Source organism: Hydra vulgaris, chromosome 13, assembly GCF_038396675.1.
Source record: "Hydra vulgaris chromosome 13, alternate assembly HydraT2T_AEP".
NCBI lineage: Eukaryota > Metazoa > Cnidaria > Hydrozoa > Anthoathecata > Hydridae > Hydra > Hydra vulgaris.
The window spans coordinates 3,120,001-3,143,517 of NC_088932.1; the positions used below are offsets into that span (position 1 = coordinate 3,120,001).

General features: G+C 27.6%; 1 protein-coding gene across 1 annotated transcript in view; it reads left to right on the forward strand.

Moving 5' to 3' along the window:
* The window catches only part of LOC101234387 (pachytene checkpoint protein 2 homolog), a 38,849-nt gene extending 18,602 nt beyond the window's left edge, over nucleotides 1–20,247 (forward strand). The window contains exons 7-17 of the mRNA XM_065816837.1: nucleotides 1,183–1,255; nucleotides 3,227–3,290; nucleotides 4,581–4,667; nucleotides 5,351–5,457; nucleotides 5,534–5,602; nucleotides 5,683–5,767; nucleotides 5,852–5,889; nucleotides 8,412–8,429; nucleotides 8,523–8,576; nucleotides 16,778–16,847; nucleotides 19,796–20,247. Coding sequence (XP_065672909.1) covers nucleotides 1,183–1,255; nucleotides 3,227–3,290; nucleotides 4,581–4,667; nucleotides 5,351–5,457; nucleotides 5,534–5,602; nucleotides 5,683–5,767; nucleotides 5,852–5,889; nucleotides 8,412–8,429; nucleotides 8,523–8,576; nucleotides 16,778–16,847; nucleotides 19,796–20,014 — 884 coding nt within the window. The 3' untranslated portion in view covers nucleotides 20,015–20,247. The remainder of the gene's footprint in view (nucleotides 1–1,182; nucleotides 1,256–3,226; nucleotides 3,291–4,580; nucleotides 4,668–5,350; nucleotides 5,458–5,533; nucleotides 5,603–5,682; nucleotides 5,768–5,851; nucleotides 5,890–8,411; nucleotides 8,430–8,522; nucleotides 8,577–16,777; nucleotides 16,848–19,795) is intronic.
* Nucleotides 20,248–23,517: the final 3,270 nt, after the last annotated feature.

Sequence of the window (23,517 nt, forward strand, 5' to 3'; positions counted from 1 at the left end):
AAGGAAATTATTTTGACAATTTTTAGGGAATAAGAAAGAAAAAAAGTTTAAAAATTTAGGATAAATAGACTACCTATCCAAATCAAAGCCCTTAATCAATGTATAAACACTCCAATGCGCAAATTTCTATTTAATTAAGTTGATGTATGTCACTTTAAATATATTTAAAATAGTACAATTAAAGATATGAAATTATGTATAAATTATTAATATAAAGTTAGTTTATTGCAATAGCAAAGATAAAAACCTGTGGCTGTGTGTAATTACAAAAATTATATTAAAAAAAAAATTCTAACATCTTTTTGCTTTAACAATCTGCTACTTTTCAGTAACATCCTTTTGCTTTAAGTAAAAAAGTAGTAACAAAATTGTTTACTTTAAATATATTCAATATGACTGAATTAAATCATCAACTGAATTAAATAAAGATTGGCACATTAGAGTTTTTATACATTGACATTAAGGGTTTTGGACAGGCAATCTATGGATTTTTCTCTCTAATTTCCTAAAAATTTTCCAAACAATTTCCTTTACAATTATTATATATTACAAGTTAAGCTGCACAACTAAAATTTTTGTTTGGGGTTAGAGCTGCATAAAATATCTGGCTAAGGAGAAAACACCTTATAATAGTTACCCAAGTAACATAAATTTTCACTTTTGTACTATAACATAATAGCAATTACAATTTTTTGAAGTTTAAGGGTGTCTGGCAAGGGGTTGCCACCATGATAAGTGTCTGGCAATGGGTGGCATGGTTTCTAATACTACTCCAAAGAAAATTATATAAAAATTATATTTTATAATTTGATGAATTTTAGCTAGTACTAACACCTTAGGTACTTACCAACCAAAGATCTAAATTGCGTAATTGACCATTCTTCCTATTTGTGTTAAAAGCATTGCCTTTATAAAATAACATAGGTCTGGCAACCACAGGTTCTTAGAATAAAGTGCATTCTTTTGTAATTGGCTAATACAACGTCATGAATTAAATAAATGCCATGATGTAATAAATTCATTACATATTATTACTAAGGTAAGATCTTTTCAGACTCAAATTTTTAACAATTCAGGTTTTATAAAATTCTGTTCTACAAACTTGATATAAGTATATATTTACAATACAATAAATACAATAATTTACTAAAGTAAGTATTTTAATTAGTTTTCTTTACTTAGGCCCCCCTGGTACTGGCAAAACATCATTATGTAAAGCACTGGCTCAGAAGTTAGCAATACGCTTATCAGACAGGTAAAATTATTTTTAAATGATAATAAAAATATTTTTAAAAAAATTAAAATTACATATTCTAAAGTTAGCTTTATTTTTTTATTTACTATTTAAATTTTTTTCCACAACTAATAGCTGTGTAGCAGAAAATAGTCAGTCATTTATCTAAGCTTCTGGATTTTTTTTTATGTTTATTGCTGTGAAATAACTTTGGCTGTATATTACCGTGGTTAAACTTTTAATAATTGATATCCTAAAGTTAAATTGTAATTATAAACTGTTTTTACATTGTTTTTTTCTATTTTTGTTGTCATTTGTGACAATATAATATTCAATTTCATTTCATTTGTAGTTCTTTTCATAGTCAAAAATAAATAAAGCATAAACATAAGTCTAAACCCTCTGATTGATTTGTAAACAATGTTATTTAGTTTCTTGACTAAGTTACTGCTATCACTGGAATAATGATTCTATAATTATTTTTTTTTAAGTATCATATTATTCTTTATTACTAGAGGTGTACCAGATATGAATTTTACATATCTTGCTAGATACTATATTTGCTGAATATGTATAATTATATCTGGCCATATATACTGCCAGATATTGACATGTTTTTTTTTATTTAAATATCTTTGCTTCCAACAAGGTTGCAAGCAACCACTATTAGAGTTGGAAGTTACTGGAAGAGAAAAGATAAAGATTTTAGAGTAAGATAATAATTGATAGACGACTTAAAAGATTGCAAATTATATGAATCAGGAAAGCAAGATTAAGGAAGTGAATTCCAAAGAACTGATATTCAAGGAAAAAAACTAGACGAATAAGAGTTTTTGAAGCACTTAGGAACAGTCACAGTAAAAGGATGAGACTTATTTGAATGACAAATAACACGAGAATGAATTTTAGTGAATGGCACAAGAGACGCTAGCTCTTTAGAGCAGTGCCCATTATAGTATTTGTAGAAAAGAGAAAGAGAAGCAACATTACAACGATGCGATAATGGTTGGAGGTTAGCTGCAAGAGCAGGTCCAACTATATTTACAATGCTTTTTTGCACCTTGTCTAAAAAGTGGGAGCAAAGAGAAAAAAAAGACTGCTGCTGTGACTGTGGGACCAAAGAGAAATATAAGAGTATATACAATATTCGTAATTATATTACTATGAAACAATAGTTTTGACAATACTTTACTCTAATACAATAGTATTGACATTTCTTCACTATAATATAATAGTATTGACAATACTTCACTATAATACAATATTATTGATAATACTTCATTATAATACAATAGTATTGACAAAACTTTACTATTGACAATACTTCACTATAATACAATAGTATTGACAAAATTTCATTTTAAATCAATAATATTGACAATACTTTACTATAATACAATAGTATTGACAATACTTCACCATAATACAATATGTATTATGAATATTGTATATACTCTCAAAGTCACATCACATTAGCAGTAAAGAATTTGAGATTTTCTTTTGAGAATGATATTTTTTTTTTTTTTTTTGATAACATTTTTAGTAATGGTGACAAAATCAATTACCTAACATTACCTGGACTTAAAAATTAACTTGTAATCTAAATTTCCATGCGTATTTCAATTTCCTGCATATTTTTAAATTTGTTTTAAAAGTTATTTACATATTTTTAACTATAATAATTTTGTTATGTTTATTGCTAATTATAATAAAGTATCAGTATAACATATAAATGTTTCGGTGTGCATCTGTTTTTGTCATTAATGTTTTGGTATGTGTGTGCATATGTTTATGTATTTAATGTCAATTGTGAATGCTTAGTATTTTTTTTATTTTTGATGAATTTAAAAATAAAATTTTGTCTAGTAATTATACATAATAAATGATGCAAGTGAGGTGTATGGGAATAGTAATATCTGCAGCAAATTAGTAGTGTTTATTTTTATGTTATATAAGAAGAAATTTCTAACAATTTTTCTTTTTAATGTTTAGATTCCGTTATGGTCAACTTATAGAAATAAACAGTCACAGTCTGTTCTCAAAGTGGTTTTCAGAGGTAACTTTCTTTATACACACCCTTGGTAAAAATTAACTTATGGAGTAAATAAAATTTTTTGAAATTGAAATATATTTACACTAAAATAAGAATAAATTTTGAAAATCAAAAAAGTTAAAGCAAACAATTAAATAAAAAACAAAATAAAATAATAATAAATAATAAAAAGTAAATGTATTTTAATGTTTTAATACCAAAAATAAAAAACAGTAATTTAAAAAAATATATTTAATTGCTTTAACATCTTTTTACTTTTCAATTTTTAACTTACTGTTCAAAAGTAATTCAATAAAAAAATGATAGATGGTCTGGATCAAGCAACCACTGTTAGAGTTGAAGGTTACTAGAAGGAAAAAGATGAAGTTCATAGAGCAAGATAACGGTTGACAGACAACTTAAAATATTTCAAATTATATGAATCAGGAAAACAAGATGAAGGATGCGAATTCCAAAGGACTGATGTTCAAGTAAAAAAACTAGATATATAAGAAATTTTGGAGCACTTAGCAACAGTCACAATAAAGGCATGAGACTTAATTGAATGACAAGTAGCACGAGAATGAAATTTAGTAAAATCAAGAGATGCTAGCTCTTTAAAACAGCAGCTATTATAGTATTTATTGAAAAGTGAAAGAGAAGCAACATTAAAAAGATGTGACAATGGTTGAAGGTTGGCTGCAAGATCAGGTCTAACTATGTTTACAATTTTTGCACCTTGTCTAAAAGAGAAAGGGGATAGTTTGAGATTTGCTCCAGATATTGACAGTATTCCATACCAGGACAGATAAGAAATTTATCGGACCGGAGAACACTTCTGCAAGACTACAAAAGGTATTTTAGTCCAGACCACAAGCTGTAGAAGAGTCTGTTTTTAATGTCTTTAAATAAATATAATTTATTATAATTTATGCTGCTTTTCTGAAAGTCTCTTTATTTTATAAGAAAAAAAAAGAATTTGAGTTTTTTAAATTTACTTTGTTCAAAATAATTTATAAATTTTATTCTTTCCTCAAACATTCACTGCATGTTTGTGACCATAAGTGTACTTTGTACTTTTTTAAGGCATTTTTTTAGACATTTGCTCTTTTTTCAAAGTTGATAAAGTTAATTGATTCAACATCATAAATGCCGACTAACATAATAGATGTTTCCATAAAAACATCAATCAAATCTTCCATACACATCGTTACTACATTTTTAACAGTAAAAAAAAATTTTTTGTAACTGTTCATCATCTTAAGTTTCAGTCAAGTTTAAAACACATCAAGTTTTTTTCAACAATTTTTTTAGAGTGGAAAATTAGTGCAAAAGATGTTTCAACGAATTCAAGAACTTATTGATGACCCAGAATCCTTAGTTTTCGTTTTAATTGATGAGGTAAACTTACTTTTCAGCTTAATTAATATAAGTCTTGTGGCACTTCAAGTAAAATATTTATCATGTCATATACAGTGCCACCCAATAAAAAAAATTTATTATTGCTCTGTTCTATAAGTCTTATTTAAACCCGCAACTTATATTGCATGTTTATATAAGTCTGACATCATACTGTTACTGCCTATTGGGCTTCAGTACATACATCTGCTACCTAAATAGGTAGAATTTATTTATTTTAGAATTATATTAATTTTTTTTGCTTAATTTAATACAGCTTTTTCGAAAAAATGAGGAAAAAACAGAAAATAATGAAAGAAAAAGAATTGCTGTTCCAACTCAAACCCTTAGTCTTAAACCTTTTTAGTCAATCAATGTATGTAATGGAGTCCGCCGCATATATGTGTGTGTGTGTGTATATATATAAATATATATATATATGTGTGTGTGTGTGTGTGTATACATATATATATATATATATATATATATATATATATATGCATATATATATATATATATATATATATATATATATATATATATATATATATATATATATATATATATAATATGCATATATATATATATATATATATATATGCATATATATATATATATATTTATGTATATATATATATGCATACTACTGTAAAAATATTGTAATGGTAAAATATTTTAAATAATAGGTTGAAAGCTTGACAGCAGCTCGCACAGCAGCTATGAAAGGAGCTGAACCCTCAGATGCCATAAGAGTAGTTAATGCACTTCTAACACAAATAGATAATATTAGAAGGTTGGAGAATTGAAGAATTATATATATTATCAAGTAGATCCTGATGAGTTTATTGAATTTAGTTTTTTTATTTAAGATTTCCTAACGTTATGATACTTACAACATCAAATATAACAGGAGCAATTGATCTGGCATTTGTAGACCGGTATTATGATATTTTTTAATTTAAAGAAATTTAAGGGTTATTGATGTTAATTGCTGAATTTATTTTCTGACAATATCTAGAGCAGATATTAAACAATACATTGGTCCTCCTTCATTGCATGCAATATTTACAATATACCACTCTTGTATCACTGAGTTAAAAAAGGTAATACTAACTTTGTGATGTATTATTGTTATACCTTTAAATAAATTATTTTTTTAATTTTTTTTTTTATTTCAAAAAATATAGAAGCAACTTATTGCTCGTGCTAATTTACCAGATCTCAGGTATAAAAAAATTTTTTTTTATGTATTGTCATTTACTTATATTTTTCATTGTTATATTTAGGTTGCTTAGCTATGTTTCTTAGTTTTAAATAAATAATAAAAATAGTTATATATTTTTTATAATATGTAATAAGTTTTACTTAAGTGTAACTTTAATATTTTACACTCTATTTTACATATCGCATCTCTCTTCGCCTCTTTACAAATTTTTAAAGTTTTTTTATCAAAAAAAGTTTGATAAGTAATTTTCTATATATATATATATATATATATATATATATATATATATATATATATATATATATATATATATATATATATATATATATATATATATATATATATATATATATATATATATATATATATATATATATATATATATATATATACATATATATATATATATATATATAACACATTGCTCAATAAGTCCGTAGGATAGCTAATAAAACAACAACATTTTGACATAATTTGATTTTATTCATCAACATAGTCTCCTTTTAAGGCGATACAGTCATTCCAGCGTTTCTCTAACTTTTCGATACCATGTTTGTAGAACGATTTATCTTTTCCTTCAAAATATGCTTCAGTTTCGGCGATGACCTCCTCATTCGATCCAAATCTCTTTCCCTGGAGCATCCTTTTGAGATCTGAGAACAGCCAATAATCGCTGGGGGCCAAATCAGGCGAGTATGGTGGATGGGGCAACAATTCGAAGTGTAATTCATTCATTTTTACCATTGTTTTCATTGACTTGTGACACGGTGCATTGTCTTGATGAAAGAGAATTTCTTTCTTCTTCATGTGCGGTCGCTTTTCGTCAATTACAGCCTTCAATCATTCCAATAATGCCATGTAATATTCGCTGTTGATCGTTTTACCTTTCTCAAGATAATCAATGAACAATATACCATGGCTATCCCAAAATATGGAGGCCATAACCTTGCCAGCAGAAGTTTGAGCCTTTGGGCGCTTTGGGCGGCTTTCACCCGCTGGTGTCCACTCAGCCGACTGTCAATTTGACTCAGGAGTGAAATGGTGGATCCATGTTTCATCCATTGTGACGTAGCGACGCAAAAAATCCTTTTTATCTTGGTGAAAAAGTGCCAGACATGCTTCAGAATCATCGATTCGTTGTTGTTTTTGGTCCGGTGTTAGCAAACGCGGCACCCATTTCGAACAAAGTTTTCTCATACCCAAATGTTCGTGTAATATTGTAAACACCCTGCCTTCTGATATCTTTATGGCCTCGGCAATCTCCTTCAATTTCAATTTGCGGTCGGATAAGACGATTTTATGGATTTTTTTGATGTTTTCCTCAGTAACTGCCGAATTTGGGCGACCGGAGCGTTCAGCATCATCGGTGTTTGTACGACCACATTTAAAGTCAGCAAACCACTTTTCAACCATTTGCCTCGATGGAGAGGAGTCCGAATAACACTTATCAAGCCATTGTTTGGTCTGCACCGTGTTTTTTCCCATCAAAAAGCAATGCTTAATGAGCACACGAAATTCTGATTTTTCCATTTTTTTCAATTCACAAAAGTTGATTCAATCGTTCACACACTAACTTGACAGATATCGTTTGAAGGTTGGTACTTTCTAAAAACAATACGGATTCGGTATTTGCGTTGCCATCTATATGTCATCCTACGGACTTATTGAGTGATGTGTTATATTTATATATACATATATATATACATATATATATATATATATATACATATATATACAACTTTAACTTTAATAAACTTAAGTATATTTTTTAAATCAAAATTAAATTATCATTTTTTTATCAGAATAAAATTATATATTTTTATTAAATTAGTTTTAAATTAAAGCATACATTTTTATCAGAACTAAATTATGTTTTTATGATCCTTGCTTCAAGCTTAAAAAATCAATCATTACAATAAAATTAAAATTAAACTTTTAAGTTTATTTGAGTTTTTTTTTATTAGTAAATATTTACTAATGAAAAAATTTATTATTTAAATTTATTATTTAAATAACGCTTATATCAAACATAATTGTCATTCAAACTTTTGTAAGAAGTATTTTTACATAAACGTCATTCAAAAGTTAATGTGGCTTTTTTAAAATTAATTACTTCTTTTATCTTACTGCTTATAGTATAATTTAAAAGTTAAAAAATTATAAAGAGTCACTTAATCGAAATCGCTTACATATACAAACATATATATGTATATATATATACATATATATATATTATATGCAAATATATATATATATACATATATTATATACATATATATATACATATTATATACATATATACATACATATATATATATATATACATATATTACATATATATGTACATATATATGTACATATATATATATATATATATATATATATATACATATATATATATATGTATACATATATATATATATATATATATATATATATATATATATATATATATATATATATATATATATATATATATATATATATATAAATTACTTTATTACATTACTTTTTTTCTTTAGAACATTAAAAATGATGAGGTACTTTTTTTTTTTTTTCTGTTTTTATTTGATAAATTTATTTTTGTTTAAGTTAAATGAAAATTTTAACATAAAAAAATCTTCTTTTAAAAGATTCCAAGAAAATGAAGCAAATTCTATTAGTTTTCGTCTCTTGGAGGTGGCAAGGTAAATATATATCATTTTTTTTAATTTTTATAGTTTTAATTAGAGTTGGTTATAAAGTGATGAAAAGTTGAATGTAAAAGTCATGAAATATTGAATGTTTAATTGTGTAAAATGAAGGAGTTATAGTAAGCCTTTAATAAACATAGAATTTTTGTTATATTTGATGCAGGTAATCTGTGGTGCTTGAACTAGATTGAGCAATGAAAGCCCACAGAGAAATATAAAACATTTCTATTGAAACAACTTTTTATAAAAGAGAATAAGTAATGAAAAACAAAGAAAAACGAACATTTCAAAATAAACACAGATTTATTTTAAGAAAAAAAAGCTTATACACAAATCATTGTCAACATTAATTTTATTGTTAAAGTATTCTTAAAACAAAACAGATCACATAAGCAACCATAAATCTTCATTAAATGCATAAGTTTAACTTACTTTAAAACAAATAAACATATACATAGATATATCAATATTTAGAATAAAGAAATAAAAATGATAGGAGGTATAAGATAAAGAAAAAAACATTATTGCTTTTGTGTAATCATAATTTACGTTCTGGTGGTAATAAACTCTCCTCAGAATCGTATTTATTATTACCGGCGTTTCAAAGAGGCTCAGCACCAATACCTAGTTTATCCCATCAGATAAACATCATCGCCATTTATACTTTACCCCGCAATTTATGCCTACTCCATAATGCAGTAAAAAAGGACTTTACTACAAACAACCAAAACCCTAACTACACCCAAATTTGTAAAGCACTAATATTTTTAATGAAATAATATTGAAAGTAAGAAATTTGAATTCAATATCAAATAACATAAAAAAATGAAAAATAATTAAATCAAAATATTAAATATTATAACACAAAAATAAAAAATATAAATTGTTACACAAAAATAAAAAGTTAAAATAAGTATTTACCATATCACTGGTCAAAAATTTATCTAAATAAATAAATAGTACTTTTTGGAGAAATACACTCAAGCTGATAAGATAGAAAAACCTATGTAAAATTGGAAAAACAACAAAACCAAATACAAAGTTTACAAACACCTCATGCTGTCATAGATACATAGATCAAACTTTGCTAACCAATCAAAAGTATAACATAATGAACAACCCACAAAACATAAATTAGTCTTAAAATCAAATAGAAGTTATAAAAAGTTAATTATCTAAAGAAGAAAAATAGTTAAAATAAAATATAAATAGCAACAACAAACAAAGCCACTACAACATGAAGCGTCAAAAAAGGTGTGAAAAAATTAAATAATATGTTGAATATAAGGAAACCATTTTTAATAATATAAGAAAACCATTTTTAATAACAAACAAACCATTATATATATATATATATATATATATATATATATATATATATATATATATATATATATATATATATATATATATATATATATATATATATATATATATATATATATATATATATATATATATGTATGTATACATATACAGACAAGATATTTTGATGTGATAGAATGAGATGATAATTATTTTAAGAATATGTGTTGTATTTAAAATGTGTTTTCCTTTAATAAATATAGAATTTTTTGTATACAATTTATTATACTGGTATATAAAATAATAATGATATAAGTGTCACACACGCACTCACACACATACACATATATTAGCAATATTCAGTATTTAATATTAAATACCTTTTAGTTAATTTTTTAAATTAAGTAATTCTTTTAACTTCAAGTTTAAATTGACAGGTAACAATTCACACAATGATAGTTTCATTGACAGGTGAGTAATATTAACATGTGAGTAACATTGGCTTGTTTTAGTTGAATGTTTTTACAACTCACCCTTTAACTATTGTTTAAATTATTTTATCAGATGCTACAGCCATCTGCCAAATAAAAAATGAATCTCTTTTTTAATCTTTTCTTTCACTTGACCAGAATTTCTCATCAAGTATTTCAAGTATTTTCAACTTGCCCACAAATTTGATTTTTATTTGTTATGTCATCAGTCTATTTCTGTTATTTGCATATATATATATATATATATATATATATATATATATATATATATATATGTATGTATGTATATAGAACTTCTCATCAAGTATTTCAAGTATTTTCACAAACTTGATTTTTATTTGTTATGTCATCATTTGCGGGTTCAAATCCTCAGAAAGATTTTTCTAGGAGATCATTATTTGTACGCTAGTGCAAATAATGTTCTTATTAGGTTGTTGCTCACATTATTTGTAAGCTTGTACATATAAAAACCTTATTTATAGGTGAAAATATATTTAAGATCTTTCATTTTTCACTTTTCTCTTTCATTATTATTCAAACAGTTGTGAAACTAGCACCTATTACATCTTGTGGATAAAATAGGTGCTAGCTTATTTTCAAGGTGCGGTTTTTAGGGTTACAATTTTTCAAAAGTTCAATTTCTATCTAGAGCGCTTTTTCTTAATTTTAATTTAGTTTTTTTGTTATTGATTATTATAAAAGAGTATAGTTGCGCATTACTTTATATATACCCAATATTGTAAATCAATATTTGCTATATATATATATATATATATATATATATATATATATATATATATATATATATATATATATATATATATATCAATACTATTGTTAACAACATTTAGCCAACATCGAGATAAATATTGTACCACTATTGCACTATTTTATATCAATTTGCTATATTTCTTTCTTGCTACTAGGGAGCTTAATTACAACTCTTCCTTTTATTTCTTATTGTCTGTACACTGATTAATGATAATATTGCAACATAAAAATAACAATGCGACATAACAATAGTTCCCATTGTTAAATATCGTAACTGATTGTAAAGTCTAAAAAGTATAAAATACATCAAAAACATTTGCTGAAGAATGTAACCTTTTTTGCACTAAAAACCAGGAAGTTTTTTATTTAAATTTAATAGTCGAAAAAGCTAAAGATTGGCAGGTCTGAACAAGATTCAATTTGAAACAGACCTGTCAATCTTTTTTTTTTTTTTTTTAATATTTTATTATTAATTCACTTCCCCAAGGCCGAGAAGGCCACTACAGATGAGGAGGATACTTGTGATTATAACCCTCTCTCAACTCTATAACTCCGAAACACAAACCTTGACGAGCAAGGCCGCTGCGCAGAGAAAGAAGTGCAGTACTAACAGGGACATGGTGGGAATCAAACTTAGAACCTCTCGCTTATGAAGCGAACGTATTTTTATTTACCATAATTTGTTAATATTAAAACTCTTGATTTGATGTATAAAAGACATTTAATAAAGTTTTAGTGTTGCGGAACAAAAATCTATTTATCAGATCAGGAAAAAGTAAAGTTTTTTGTCTTACTTAGAAGAATGCATATGTTTTTAAAGAGTGTTGAAATAAGCATATCTTATAAGATAGCTTTCGAGTAGCTGTGGCACAATGGTTAGAGCACTTATTTTAGAAGCAAGAGATCTAGGGTTCAAAGCCAGCTCTGGGAATATTTCGCGCCATCAGTAAGGAAGAAGCTGTGAACTTCCTAGTTGAATGCTCTTCCACAGTGCACTGTGACAAGACCAATAGGTCTTCTTAGGGCACCTAAAAAACAAAAAAAGTTTTAGAAAAATTAGTTAATTAAATTATAAGAAATATCCTTAAGTATACTTATGAGCTTTGTAAAATTTTTTGCATAAGCATATTTAAGCCTGTAATTTCATATGCTTATAAAAAAATAAGCATGTACAATTATAATAATAATAATAATAATAATAATAATAATAATAATAATAATAATAATATTAAACTCAATCAGTAATATGAAATCATCAATAAATTTATTTAAAAAAATATAATACATGAAAAAAAATTCTTACAAACTAGTCAAATAATGGACATTTATTTTCAAAAAATTAATTTTTTTTTAATTTTAAAGATATAACTTTTTGATGAGCGAATTTTTTTATTTTGTTTTTTTTTAGCCTTGGGGGCCTTCAGAGAATTCAAAACAATTGAGATGATTAAAAAAAACTATGCACACCCAAATATATATATATATACATGTATATATATATATATATATATATATATATATATATATATATATATATATATATATATATATATATATATATATATATATGTATATATATATATATGTATATATAGGGCTGCCATTGTCCTGATCTTTTTGCTGGAGAACGCGATAAAAGTTTTAATTTTAATTAGTATATATGTATATATGTATATGTATATGTATATGTATATATGTATATGTATATGCCAACTCTAGACTTAAAAGGAGATACCAACTCTGACTTAAAACACTGCCTGCCTCTTGGTTGACTCTGACTTAAAACACTGGGGCTCTTGGTTGAGTAAAGGCTAGAGATGGTGTCTCGATAAAAATACTCATCTTGGGCAGATATTAAATGCATCCAGCTACTGTCTTGTAGAAGGCCTCCTAGGCAAAGACTTAAGGGGTGGCAAAGACTTAAGTGCGACGCTGGTAAACAGATTCTATCTGTTGACCAGCTTCGCACCCCTTCGTCATCTATTAGGCTGGCGCAGATGTATTTTTAATACATTGTTTCCAGTTTAGGATGTTGAGTGCTGGATCTTCTTGACTCAATGCATGGGTTTTGCTTGTGTCTCTGTTTTTATGATTAGGCAACTCTTTCTATTATCTCCTAATGAGGGTACAGCTCTAAAACTCAGTTTTATGGTTCTGAGGCCGGCTGGTAGTCAGGTTTTCCGAGCTTTTGGTGTGCATTGCCAAGGCCACATTTGGAGCCCTTTGTTACGGCTTAGGGTTTTTTATTAGTAATGAGGCAATTGATTGGGCTATTAAATGGTGTTCTGAGTACTATCTATGCTTTGAGTCAAGTTCTTCAACAAATTTAAAAATGAATAAAGTACCAAAAACTATAAAACACAAAAAAATATCATCATCACCAAGTTCTCTAAACCTATCATTCACTAATATTCGTGGTCTTCGAAGTAACTTTTCTTCTGTTGAGTCTTATCTCTTGCAAAGTTCACCAGACCTACTTGCTCTTTGTGAGACTAATTTGAGTTCAGCTGTCTCATCTTGCAATCTTAGTGTTGATGGTTATCTTCCTTTAATTCGTAAAGACTCCAACAGTCACATGCTTGGCCTGGGCATTTACATTCATAAGAATTCACCCATTTGTAGTGAAACTAGGTTTGAATCCACAGACTATTCTTTCATCTGCTTTCGTTTAGCACCACTTCACTCTATCGCCTTTCTCTTTGTTCTATATCGCTCTCCTTCATCTCAAGGCTGCACTCTTTTTGATGATATTTCTGATCATATTGACCAAGCCCTCTCTCTTTATCCATCAGCTAATATTATTGTTGTCGGTGACTTTAATAGTCACCACTCTGAACGGCTTGGCTCTAGTGTCAGTGATTCTGCAGGCATTAAAGCCCACAACTTTTGCCTTTCTTAATCCCTAACTCAAATAGTCAACTTTCCAATTCACTTTCCAGACAACCCAAACCATTTACCTTCTCTACTTGACTTATGTCTTGTTTCTGATCCTATTCGGTGCTCAGTTTCTCCACATTCACCCTTAGGTGCTTCTGATCACGGTTTGACCTCTCTAAAACTATTATCTCATTCTTCTTTATCATCTGAATCCCCCTATCATCGTACCTCTTACAACTGCCTTAAAGCTGACTGGGACTCTTTCTGTGATTTTCTTCGTGATGGCCCTTGGGCAGAAATCTTTTGTCTTTTGTTTCCTCTTGACAATTCCAGGTCAATCCTCACTCTCCTCCATGGTTTTCCTCACATTGTGCTGCTGCGATTGCCAATCGAAACCGTTACTTCCATATCTATCAGCAAAACCATTCCCCAGAAAACAGACGTCTGTTTATTACTACTAGAAACTATTGTAAAAAGGTTTTGTCTAATGCTTAAGCCCACTATTCTCAGTTCATGAAATCTCGTATCTCATTTCATAAATAAGGCTCTCACAACTTCTGGAGAATCTTTAATAGTATTAATAATAAGGACAAATTTTTAATTTCACCTCTCTTGTATGGTTCAGACTTTGTCACCTCACCTAAAGACAAAGCTGAATTGTTTGCTAAAAACTTTTCATCAATATCATCTCTTGATTCCACTAGTTGCGTTCTACCTGATATTGCCAATAAGCAGGTTGATCCATTGCTTGACATTCACATCACTCCAGCTTCTGTATCTAAAGTGATTTCCTGCCTAAACTCTTCTACACTTTTGGCCCAGACAACATACCTGTTATAGTCTTGCAGAAGTGTTCCCCGGAGCTGTCGTCTATACTCTCAAAACTATTTAACAAGTGCTTATAAGAGTCTTGTTTTCCAGCATCTGTCATCCCTATCTTCAAAAATTCTGGAAAGCGATCTGATTCGTCTAACTACCGTCGCATTAGTCTTCTTTCTATCATAAGCAAGGTTTTTGAATCTTTAATTAACAAACACTTAATTTCTCATCTTGAATCTAATAACTTTCTCATCTTGAATCTAATAACTTTCTGACCATCAATATGGATTTCGATCTTCTTGTTCTACAGCTGATTTGCTAACAGTAATAACCGATAGGTTTTATCGTGCGTTAGATAAAGGTGGAGAAATTAAGGCCATCGCTCTTGACATTTCAAAAGCTTTCGATCAAGTTTGGCATGCTGGTCTTCTCCATAAGCTTTCTTCTTATGATGTATCTGGTAACATCTTTAATTTTATTGAATCCTTCCTTTCCAATCGTAGCATAAAAGTTGGTATATGATGAAATGTGGATAGAATTCAATAAATACAGCAGCATATAATTTTTAAGGAATATAAATTTTTTATTCTTATATATATATTTTAAATGTTTCATTGATCTGTTGTGATCAGCATCATCAGGTATTATAAATAAAATTACAAAGAAAATTGTAAAAAAAAAAAACCAAGCCATTAAAAAGATAACATTAAAACGAGTAAAAAGAGTAAAAAACAATTTATTCAAATACTGACGCCATGATGTTCTAGAGTGATATTCTAGAATCACAAGTTTTTTTACTAGCAATTTCCATATTAGATATTTTTAGCTGTAGTGACTCAAAATTCGGATCTAGGTTGAGAAGTTCAGTTGTCACTCAGAAAAATGTTAATTAAGCTAAGTATTGCAGGTTAAAGAACTCGAATAGAAGGGTATTTTTCCAGCATTGTTTTCCAATATGTGTTTTTCATATTTGATGCAATTTGTAATTGATAATATTTTTCTTTCATTTCCATTTTTTTATAATGAAACTACTATTTTTTGATTTTTTACATTAATATTACAAACACAATGCTTGTCAGTCCCAAACTTAGAAAACAACTTAAAAGGCAAGAATAATATTGACATCAGCTCCTAATTAAGATTATATACTTTCTTCAAATACATATCTAGGTTTTTATTTAGATGAAGTATATTATTTAAATTAAAAAGTATATTTAATGGCCTACTATAATGTTCTAACACTGTACCTAATGAAAGGTTTATGCAGTTGTATATATATTGGCAAGACTAAAAAGAAAGTTATATCCAGATGAGTTGAGCACCAGAAAAATAGTGTTTAATCAAAACGGGCAAGCTTGGACGCAACTAAACATTTGGAAACATGCTATTGTACTTTTGATTGGTTACATCCCAAAACCTTATCTCTTATTCTACAACAAAGTATCAAATTAGAAAAATCACTTGAAATAAGCTAGAGGTCACCAAGAGTTGTGTAGTAGCTAAAGGCTTCTTAATTAAGGTGATAGTAAGATTGTGGTAACCGAAACCTGGTCTTTAGTTAAAACTTTTTAAGTTTTCTTTATAACAATTATAAAATTAGATATATATATATATATATATATATTTAATAAATAAAGGCTACGCACTTTTTACATCTGTTAGTTTCATGCTTATTGCAATCATCAGGTAAAAATTACAAGTTTTATTGCTTATTGTTATTTTTGCGACTGTTAGTTTGCAATCTGATGTTTAATTTCATGCTTATTGTTATTGCAATAAGTTTGGAACTAAAATCGTAAACAACATGTAGCTTTTATTAATTAAATATATTTATATACCTCTTTTTTAATTTATATTATCGGGCACTCTAATGAAGATATGTGCAAGCATAAATACAGATTTTTGGAATTTATTTTATATTATTATTTTTAGAAAAAGTATTGGTTTAAGTGGGAGAACATTGCGAAAGTTGCCCTTCTTAGCGCATGCTCTTTTTTTACAGGTAATGAAAATTATTTATAAATAATACATAAACTGTTATATAAAAAAGCATTTTGTGTGTTTATATGCGTGGCTTTATTTACTTTATTCAAAATATTGTCTGAAGTATTTTGCTATATAAAATATATTGTGTGACTTTTTTACTATTTTTATTTTTTAACTATTTTTATTCTCTATAATACCTTATTTGACAAAATATACGGCATTTGGTCAAGTAAGGTATTAAAAATCAAACTAAGGTGTTATAGAGAAAGATAAGGTGAATGCATGGCAAATCTCTAATTTTCTTAAAGTTTAACTGTTATTCATAATTAAATATTCTACTTTAGTCGTTAGGAATGTTCCTAGAACTTCCCTAAAAAAAAAAAAAAGAGTCTTTAATTTTATTGTATTAAATGTTCAAAATAATTTCCATTTATCAAACGTTTTTTTATACTTCTCTTTTGGTATACTTTGAAGTACCTTCATTGTGCGGATTTTTTGACTTCAGTATCGTCATCAAAAAAAAATTTTTATCAAGTCGAATAGCCAGTAATTGGACTAAGTCTGGTGAGTATGCATCGACTTATTGTGACTCCATCTTGGTTAAGACAATTTGTGACGGTTTGAGTTACAGGGGTCGAGCGTTATCATGGAGAAATTTAAAATTTTGAATGCTTGTTTTAGGTCTTTGTTTATTTAACGGGTGATGCGGAAGTTATCGGACAAAATAAAAACGTCAATAACTTATTTATAAATAAAAAAACAAACTACAATTATATTTTTTTTTAAATAAAGCATCTTTTAATTAAAATATATTATTTTTCATATGAAAAAACACCACCATCTGCAATTGATCTCAATTTTGCTCTGAAGCCTTTCATATGCGACTGTAAAAAGTTTAAATCAATTTCTTGTAGTTTTAGTTTAATGCGATCAATCAAAACTTGCTCTGTTGAAGCTTGCCAATCTCCCTTGTAAACCTTCTGTGCCAAATGTCCCCAAAAATTTTCAATTGGTCGTGCTTGAGGCACATTTGGGGGATTCGATTCTTTATCAACGTAATAGACATAGTGGTCCATCCAATTTAGAGAATTTTTAGAATAATGAGAACTTGCTAAATCTGGCCAAAGTAAATAGTTAAAGTCTCCATGATACTTGTGAATAAATGGAAAAAGTCGTTTTTCTAAACATTTATTAATATAAATTGATGAATTGATTGCTACAGCCTTGGAAGTGCGAAACAATGGCTCGGACATACGACGGTCAGATATGGTTATCCACATTAATAATTTTTTTTGAAATTTCTCTTTTCCTATAAAACGAACACTTTCTGAGCATGTCTTTTTGTTGTTTGTGTAGTATCCAGAATTTCCAGGCATGTTGTCCCCTGCAAAACAAAAATATTTTTCGTCATCGATGACTAGAAGCGATTTTGTGTTATAGAGTTGGTTAACTCGTTTCCTGCTTCTTTTCTTTGCCTTTTTTTGTTGTTCTATAGTGTATTTTAGAGTCTTTTCACGTTTTCTATATTTAATATTCATTTTTTTTAACTTCGACCAATTGTCGATTGATTTACACCGAATTTAATACCTATTTTTCTCTGACTGACCCCTTTTCGATTGTTGACAAGTCTCGTTAATTCGGCTTTCTTTTCTCTAGTCCAGGATGTCGGACGACCAGGGCGCTTTCTATCAGAAAACGATTGAACAGTTTCAAGTCTTTTTAGGTTATCATATATTGTACTTCGAGCAAATCCTTCCTTTTCAAAATGATTTACGATTTTTTTTTTTTTTATATTAGGTTTATTTACAAAAAACATTTTTAGTCGCTTTCGAAAAGATTCTGGTTCAGCTGCATTTAACCTCATTTTAAATAATTGTGTTTCAAATAATAAAGTTTATATTTTATAGAACGTTTATGCCTACGCATAAAACCACAAAAACTAATTATTATGCTCAAATAATGAAATTAGGATTTGTCCGATAACTTCCGCATCAACTGTTATTTCGCATATATGAGGTTTCTAATAATTTCTTATATAATATTGGCTAGTAATGGTGTCTTCCTTTTCAACATAATCCAAGTGAACAACACCTGTTGTTTTAAATAAGATTTAGAACGTATTTTTTGGCTCAAAAATATCGCATTTTTAAATAGGTCTTGGACTTTCAACTTCACCGACTCAACTAGCGTTAGTCGACTTGTGTCGACTAACGCTATTTGAATCAAATTGTATCTAATATGCCTCAACTCTTCTTGCGATTTTAATCGTTTAACTCGTGGGGTATCCAACGTGATGTAAGTTTTCTTTTTTTTAAGTGCGTTGTGAAGGATTTCGTTGATTGTAAAACGATTTATCGACGTCAGGACTTCAATTGTATCATGTGCTGCATGAGGGTTTTCTTCAGTAATGGCTCGCACACGTTTAATATTCTCAGTTGTATATGGTTTAAGAGTCTCGAGAACCACCTTTAAATCAAATAGCCCACTTGGCTACTATACTATATTTTGGCTCTTGGTCACCATGAACTAAACCCAATTCATCGGTTATGGCTTGTGCTGAAACTCCGAGTAGAGCGCGGGTTTTAATATATGCTCGATATTCAAATTTTTTGACTTTAAAATTTTTCTTTTAAACGTGTTTTATAAAATTCAAGTAGTATTTTTAATACACATTCAAAATATTTAAACAAGTACTTAAAATGTTCATAATTAAATACAGTTTAAGATAATATATAAATATTTAATTATTTCCTGGCTGATTGAAACTTTATAGATCAAGTTCTACGAACTTTTCTAACGACCTAAGTATATGTTCTTAAAAGTCAATTTGAAAAAATGCGATGATAAAGATATTTTGTAAAAGTTGTGAGTTCATATCTTCGATTGGCGATCAATTTTATATACATGTTTTAAGATGTTTTGTAATGGCAATTTATTTTAGTTAAGTGTTTTCGTTTGTTTTAGTCTCCAGGTATTGTATCTCAATCTCAGTTCATTAGCGCACTTTCTGCAGCAGTTGATAAACAAATTGACGACCGCTGTAAGCTTTCATCCGAAATCAAAAAGCAATTTGACGACACACCTTTTCAAAATCTTCCAGTCGATCAAAATCAAACCGACAAACATGTTGCACAATTAACTGAAAACAGTGATTTTAAGACGCAGAATGGTTTCGGTCATTAAGTTTAGTTTGCCAACTAACATTGAAAATTTCAATTATGAGATTTCAATTACTTTTAGGAGGATAAAGATTATAAAGAAGAAACGAATGTTGCATTTGACATTTTAAATGTTTTATTTTTACATAATTTAATGATGATAAAACCCTCCAACATAACGAGTTTTTATAAGTTTTTTAAAATTTGTTTATTTTTAATGTTGTGAATAGTTTTAAAAAATATTAACTATATTTATTACACTTTTTCTTTTTCTTTTTTTTTTTCGTTTAACGTTTTTTTTAACGTTTTATTACAATATATAAAGATATAAAACTAAAAATATTACAAGAGAAGGTGTTGTTAAATACGGATACTCAACCAGACCAATCAGGTCTTGTCAAAGAACCTGTTGTGTTGCTGAAATTAAAACATTTTTAACATAAGTTTTTTCTTGTTATGTTGTGTGTTTGCATCCATCAAACTACTGAGTCTTCTTAACCGCTGACTTATGCGAAAAATAATCACTATAAATTTCTATATCGCGTCTTAAATGCCAATAGTTAAAAGATAGACTCAATCTTATCTGTCAATATAATCATCAGAATCTTACTTGTCGAATACAATTATTAAAATCTTATTTATCGAACATGATGTAAATGTAATTGTACTGGTGTAACACACTTCTTAATTATTTAAAGGTTATCCAGAAGAAGCTATAGATCCGCGCGATGGTGTCTCTGTATGTGAAGCCAGATTATCAATCGTTGGTGCGTTTACGCTTCTGCCGACAAAATCGTCAAACCACTGCCAAGGGATGGTTCACCTCTACATATATTATCTGCATATATATATTTGCATATACGCATAAATCCAGACATTTAGTACTACTAGCTGACTACCGTCCAAAAAGATATCATAGTTTTTCATAAAGTCTTTAAACATTTATAAAATTCTTTGAACGCATGCAATTTTTCATCGCAATTCTCGATGGGGTTTTCTAGTAATAGAAATTCTTTGAACAATTATAGATAAGTTGTAACCAACCGAAATATAACCATAAAACCCCTTTACGAATTGCGATGAAAAACAACATTTTTCATCGAAATTCACAAAGAGGTTTTATAGTGATATATATTCTTCGTCGCAACCGAGGATAAGCTTCTAAGATTTCGGGACCCTTATGACACGTTAAACACCTATAAAACTATGTAATAGTAATAAATAAGTGTATATACGTTATTTAATTATGTACTTTTATTACATAAAATAAAGTATTTATATTTTTTTTTTTTCCAGTTTACATTTATTACATGTTGTATGATAGAAACTTGGCATCTGGAAGAAAATCATACTGTTCTTGTCGCCAGAACCATATAAAAAATCAAATTTAATTATAATATAATACAAGTAGTTTAAATCTAAATAGAATCTAAAATAGTTGAAATAATAAATGGTTAAAAATTATTTCAATATTATCATTTCAATAATATTAATATATATATCCATTTAAAAAATAATATTCTCTAACTTATTTTTAAAAACTGGAAAAGAGGTTGACAAATCAAAGTTGGGCTGAGCAACTTTATTCTAAAGATAAAGTGCTCAATTTATAATACAAAATTTGTGAAACTTTCTTTGACAAAAGGGTTCGTTAAAAAAGCTATTACTTTGCAAACTATATTTATTCTTTAGGGTGGTCAACCCCAATTCAAAACATATTGAAAATTTTTTTTTTGAGATTTTATAAAAAGTGATTTTCTTTAGTTCAATCATTGTAGAACATAATTGGAGTGCTTACATTTGTCGAATATGTACATAAATTGGTCTAATTCATCTTAGGAACGATTAGGGTAGACTTTGTTTACCTAACAACGCCCAAAGCAACCATTTTTTTTCAAGGTAGTTTATTAATTATCAACTCAAAAATCAATATACATTTAGTCATAGAATAAAAAATAAACACTGTTAAGTCTTATATGGCTTTTTGGTAACTTTTTGCTATATAATTTAAACTTCTTGCAGCGAAAGCTTAATATGTATTACACTGTAGAGTGCTGTCAAAAGTAATAACAGCAGTATAAACTTTTCAAGTTATATTTACAAATTATTCAATGATAAATTGATATAAAAGTAAAAAAGTTTTGAAAAAATTTAAAGATTTACCAAATATATTTAGAGGAAACCAACATGTTACCAATTAAAGTTTAGACAATTTTAATCAAACCTCTGTTTTAAACTAAAAAGGAAGTGCAAATCAAAAAAAATTGTAAGATAATGCTGAGCTTTATAATGTAAAAAAAAAACTTGAAGGATAAATTACAGAGGATAATTACAATATAATTGTAAGCTTTAAAGTCTTAAAGACAATGTTTAATGTTTGTAACTGTTAGGAATGTTGTTCATTAAATGGTGGAAAGTTATTACTAAAAGATAATTCACATAATAAAAATGGGTACTCACATGAGTTACAGCTATCATTTGATATGTGTAAGTTCTTTCCTAACTTTGATACAATTCTTTCAAGCCTTAAACCAATTTTAAATTCTCCTGGAAAACCTGTTGCTGCTGTAGAGTTGAATGCTATTGTGGCTTTTAGAGAATTTAGAAAATGTCATAAATCTTTGTGTACTTTTGCATCATTTATGAATATGCCACCAAGTTTTGTCCAACGTTATTTACTGCTTGTGGCAGTCTGATTAACTAACAAACTTATTTAAATACAAAACAGAATTAGACCTTTAGTTAGCCATTTACAAAATTTTAAAACCAATTTTCAAAAACTTATCTAATCAAGATTTACTAAAAAGTGTATTTGCAGTAAAATACAGAACAGTAGTGAAAGCTTGAATGGTGTTATTTGGAAAAGAGTCCTAAGGATATATATATATATATATTTATATATATATATATATATATATATATATATATATATATATATATATATATATATATATATATATATATATATATATATATATATATATATTAAGCGTTTTATTAAGAAATTTCTGTATGTGATATATTTATACCATTGTTTGTTAATTGATAATTAAAAGATAATTGATATCATTGTTTTTATAATTTCTTTATATAAAAAAATTTAGTTATTTGATTTATTTGAGTGCGAAATTTGTATAGACGCAGTTCTGTTTTATTAAATTTGAGATATAATTTTTAGTTTTGGTGTTGAAAAAATCAATTTAAATTGTAAGTAATTTCATAATTGACTTATAAAAATATTTTTCATAAATTTAAAATTCAATGTTTCATATTTTTAGTGAAATGGCACATGGAAAATTTTTGAATGACCATGAAAAAGGTTTAATTAAAGCATATAAGGATTCCGGGTTATCTAATAAAGAAATCGGACGAAAAATTGGACGATCTGAAAAGGTGATTAGAAACTTTTTGAAACTTGGGTCAGTATATGGCGTCAATCAAAAAATACGTAAAAACTACAAGATAACGAAAAGGAACGTGGAACAAATTCGACAATTAGCGACAAAACAAAAGTTAACTGCGAGTCAA